Below are 4790 nucleotides of genomic sequence, written 5' to 3'. Positions count from 1 at the left end.
TTTCTTCTTATTTCCTTCCCAGACCTATGTGAATACTACCCTATATGAGAAGTTTACTTATGCAGGCATTGATTGCTCCGCTGAAGAAGCTGCTTAGGACATGAGAAATCTTCACTCATCAATGACGTATTGAAGAAAACTGAAAGTCAATCTGCTGGAGCCCAAAATGTGATGTGCTGTGTAGAACTGTGTATAGCTCTAACTGTATATAATACAGTAATATTGTTTTGCTACAGACATGTATGTGTATATCACATGGTAACCCCTGCCTCCACAGGCTGCAGAAGTGTATATACTGCTCAGGGTAGGAATAGACCACAGGCATGAAATCTGATGTTTCATGCGCAGGGTTTTCTTTTTTTCATAGTCATGTAGATATAGTGTATACAGACATTCTGTACTGTATTAGGTATTGCCATCTTAGATATTTTTGATACTTTCCCAGAGATCCTGATAACAAACTGGGTATCTTATCGCAGTATTTCATAAACATTTCATTGTGATTCAGACAAAAATGCTAAACTCAATGCAACAATGGACGTTGCAAGCAGAAATCAATCCAGTATGCTTGCCAAGGATAATTACTGACACTCCTACTCGAATGTAAAAGTGAGCTAGTAGAAATAATCTGTTCAAAAATTCTGTTGACACTTGTAAGATCTAAGGCGTGATATTGCTCTTTCGTTGTCCAGTTTAACAGTCGGTGCAAATTGTGCATCTACTTTGAAGAGTTTCTCTCAGAGACAGCCATACAGCAATTATCATGAAGCATAGGACTGAGGAACATACTACATGTTGTAAAACACATTTTTACAATTAGCCTCGATATACGTGAGGCTTATCCAATTTGTATTTCATTTAATAATTTCACTGAGAAATTGTGAATTACAACCTATTACATACAAGCAGGTCTTCCTTACTTTTGCTTATTTTATCCCGTATGCATTCTGTGGTGAGGTATGGCCTTTTAAAAATACTGAAATGCTTTAAATCAATGGTTTTTGGCCTGCCAGAAAGATTTTCTAGTCCTTAGGTTAGCAACTAGAGGTAGGATTGTCCTGAGCTTCTGGTATCAAGTCAACCATGTGAGATCCTGAGGACTTACCTTAAATCGAACTTCACATGTCAACTAAAGCCACGCTTGGACACGTAATCACTTCATCCCTCCATAACTCACCAGCTCATAACTGACCATCAGACCACAAGTGACTTTCTAGCTGGGTGGATCACATCACCCCCCAACACTTGGAGGAAAATGTTAGGAAGAGATAAAGGTTTCCCCATCTGACACTGGCTTTGTTGGTGGGTATTTTGTCGGTTACAAGGCTGGGATATCACAGCAGAGTACAGAGTTACATTACTGGCATACACCAGGCTGCCTCAAATAGAAGAACCACAAAGAGCATTATTAAAAGGCAATAAGTCAACAAACAAGGGTGCTGAGATCACCTGTGTGGCTTGTAATAGGTGGAACTTGCACTGTAAGTACAGATGCTACAGTCTGAGTTTACACAGATTCACTGGAACGAGGAACAACTCCAAAATGGAAAAGAGAAACAAATTCCACTACTTGGGCAGTCACTTCTGAAGCACGGACACTGCATTGCATCGTCTAACCATGTTCCTACAGGTCAGTGAGGTGAACGGGAATGGACCTCCACGGGTGCTTTCTGGGCTGACAGGCAAAGCTAGCTAACAACTTCTGCTGGTACTGCCCTACTTTCTGTACAGAATCTTTCACAGATCCAGAACAGCCCATTGTCTCACACATTTCTAAGAAGCTGACACAACTGACTATTCTGCTACTTGACGTGAACCCCTTCTTCTGTGGCACGCTTTTACTTGGACCAAAATGCCACATAAGGAAAGAATCAGAGTCATTCATCAGCTCAGTAGGTCTTGTTATTGTCTGCATTTTAAGTGCGCAGGTATCACTGTCAATATGGCTGAAGGGCATTTAAATGTCCTTATAAATGTTCTTCATATCTTCAAGTAACACTGTGGCATGCATTAACTTTATAATCAGCTGTAATGATTTTTTATTTTTTAAACTGCCATTTTTTAAAAATACACAGAAGAAAACAGTAACTCCAATACACAACTTGAGATGCCTCTCTTCAGTCTATACATAGCGGAACTACAGCAATTAATTACAGCACTGGTTCTCGCTTCTACACTTGCAACTTGCACTGGGTATCCCCGGTTCAATACCTAGGTTTTACTGCCTGTTATTCAGTGCTGGGAAGCTGAATTTAAGGCAGTAGGTGGCATATAAAGTTTTTCAGCCTAGCCATCAGCAGGTTGTATGTTCTGCCTCCCACATCACAATATATCATATTCCGTGTATCCTCCTTCCCAAGTGCCTTCTATTTATTTGGGTTTTTTTCCTGTCAAGAGCATAATTTTCAATTATTCCAAATACTCCACATCCTAACATTCTGTATGTACCTCCACCTATTTATACCTGCTGACATCTTTGCACAAGCTATTCCCAGTGCTGGGTTTTTGATATCAGAGCATTAGTTTTCCCATATTCACATTCCCATATTCATACTCACATACAGTTATCAAGCTCATACTCAGTACAGGTTTTTGGCTTGGGAAAGAAAAGTGTTTCAGACAAGAGGCGCTGGCCATGCTTTGAGGAGTATGTGATGCAGAACAGCAGGCAACGACTTGCAGTCAAGTGTTATCTATAGTTTAAAAATAAATTATTAGAGACCTGATAAGAGAAAGTGGAGCCTTCAAGAACAAAAAGGAAGAAGCAAAGCCTCCATGCTTCTCTCCCAAGCCTTCTCCCTCAGCACCCTCAATGTCCATTCAGTGCAACAGCTCTGATAGTTCAACAGTTTGAATGCAGACAAAACAAAACGAGAAGTCCTTACTAAGTCCCAGCAAAACTCAAGAGCTACAGAAGAACACAGTGTGCTTGACAGGAAAGCTAAGAAGTGTTCTGAGAACACACATCACTGGCTAGTGTAATGCAAGGGTCACTAGATACCAGTGTGAAGGGAGGGGTAACAAAAATTCCAAACAAGCACTTTTACCTCCATTAAACTGCCTGAAAAGCGAAGTATAACTACCCTTGGGAATGTCTGAATTCAGCTAATCCACTCAATGCCTGCACTTCTGCCACTCCTCCTTCCCAAAAGGAAGCACACACATGGTCTTAAATGATGGGGATATTTACCTCTTACTTCTCTGGGGACTGACAATGCCTGATGCAACTTGGAAGTTAAACACAGCCCCATTCCACTACCAAAAAAACGTAACGACGAGGCATTTGCCAAAACTATAATCCAAAATGTTGACTATCACATACGTGGCATCAAAACACATAAATACCTGATGGAATTTAGCCTCTTCTCAACAGTATCCAGTGACAGGATGAGAAGCAGTGGGTGTAAATGGAATCTCAATTCCATTGGGTGTGGTCAAGACATGGGAGAGGTTGCAGTCTCCAGCCTTAGAGATTCAAAACCCAATGGGACACCACACAGGACTAGACTAGATGATCTCCCCAGATGTGTTCCAATCCCAGCTCTACTGTGAGTCTGTGAACTCTGCAAGATGGGTGAAGAGAAATGCAGAAAAGGAGCAGAGGCCCTAAAGAGCCCTAATGAGTTTGAATGAGCAGAGCTAAAGAGCATGAGCAATTAAATTACAAGGGCATAAGTCAGCTGTGGTCAAAAACAAGTTTTCCTTCTTGCTGCTAATTCCCTTCCTGTGCTGGCACACAATATTCCCTGCTCCCATCACACCATTTTGCCTTTCCCCAAGTCACATACTGGTCAGCCATGCCCACCTGCAAGGCAAATGACTGGACACAGAGGAATGCTGATTAAATAACAGCTGGAGCAAAGCAAGCCAAACTGTTACAGGCTGTAAGTCAAAACCCTCAAATCACACAAACCTGGTGCAATGTTTCCTCAATACTTCAGAGCTCTTTCACGTGTTCTTCTAACAGCACAATATATGACACGGGTGGTGTTATTCCCACTGCAGGAGTCATTAGTTCCTCTGTAAACTGTGAAGGAAAATCAGCAGCTTTTTGGGTTTGGGGTTTGTTTTTTTTTTTTTTGACATTCTGAGCAGCACATACAGGACAAGAAAATAGGCCATGCTATTTCTAACCACAGCTATTGCCTGTCCGTATCTCACAGAACAAGACATATCCCCAAAGCACTTCAATGTGCAAGAAGCAGCTACAGTGATTTTTAGTCATGCAGTATACTTGTTCAGGGCACGACTCTGAGAACTGTGAGATCGTTACACTAGTAATATCTCCTCTTACAGGGCCTTCAATCAAGACCATTTTTCATCACTTCTCTTGGCTTTCTTTGACTAATCAGTGCAAAACATAACTTCAGCTCAGAGCTAGTGTTGTACAAAAACTGGTCCATTCTTACATTTTCCTTTCCTTCCGTTTCCTTCAACAAAAATAAGTGGGAATAGACTTTAAAATCCTCCCCTCTGGAGGTAGCAGATGTTTAATCCTATCTTAAGTGGGAGACAGGTAATTACATTTTAGAGTACAGACCAATTTTAGTTGAAGTGAACATCTTGAAATACTCTATTTTTGTGGAATCTTGTAAGTCAGCAAAGCTTATTGCTTTTAAAGTTGAAAAGCTTCCTACAAGCTCAACTCATTTAGAAAAGACCTGCTGATTCTGCTTCAGAAGAGGTCACATTTCTACCACTATGTCTTTGGGTGTCAATTAGTACATTTTTCCCCCAGCCCCCCTCACTCTGTAAGCAGATGGGGGATAGGGAGAAGCAGAAAGGGAAAG

General features: G+C 41.1%; 1 protein-coding gene across 1 annotated transcript in view; it reads left to right on the top strand.

Annotated features, from left to right (window-relative positions):
* The window catches only part of TEK (TEK tyrosine kinase, endothelial), a 43075-nt gene extending 42809 nt beyond the window's left edge, over window positions 1-266 (top strand). Inside the window, exon 24 of the mRNA XM_010138744.1 lies at window positions 23-266. Within this exon, the coding sequence (XP_010137046.1) occupies window positions 23-97 (75 nt within the window). The 3' untranslated portion in view covers window positions 98-266. The remainder of the gene's footprint in view (window positions 1-22) is intronic.
* The last annotated feature ends 4524 nt before the right edge of the window (window positions 267-4790 follow it).

The sequence above is a fragment of the Buceros rhinoceros genome, unplaced genomic scaffold, assembly GCF_000710305.1.
Source record: "Buceros rhinoceros silvestris isolate BGI_N320 unplaced genomic scaffold, ASM71030v1 scaffold296, whole genome shotgun sequence".
NCBI lineage: Eukaryota > Metazoa > Chordata > Aves > Bucerotiformes > Bucerotidae > Buceros > Buceros rhinoceros.
This window is presented reverse-complemented; position numbering and strand designations above follow the sequence as displayed.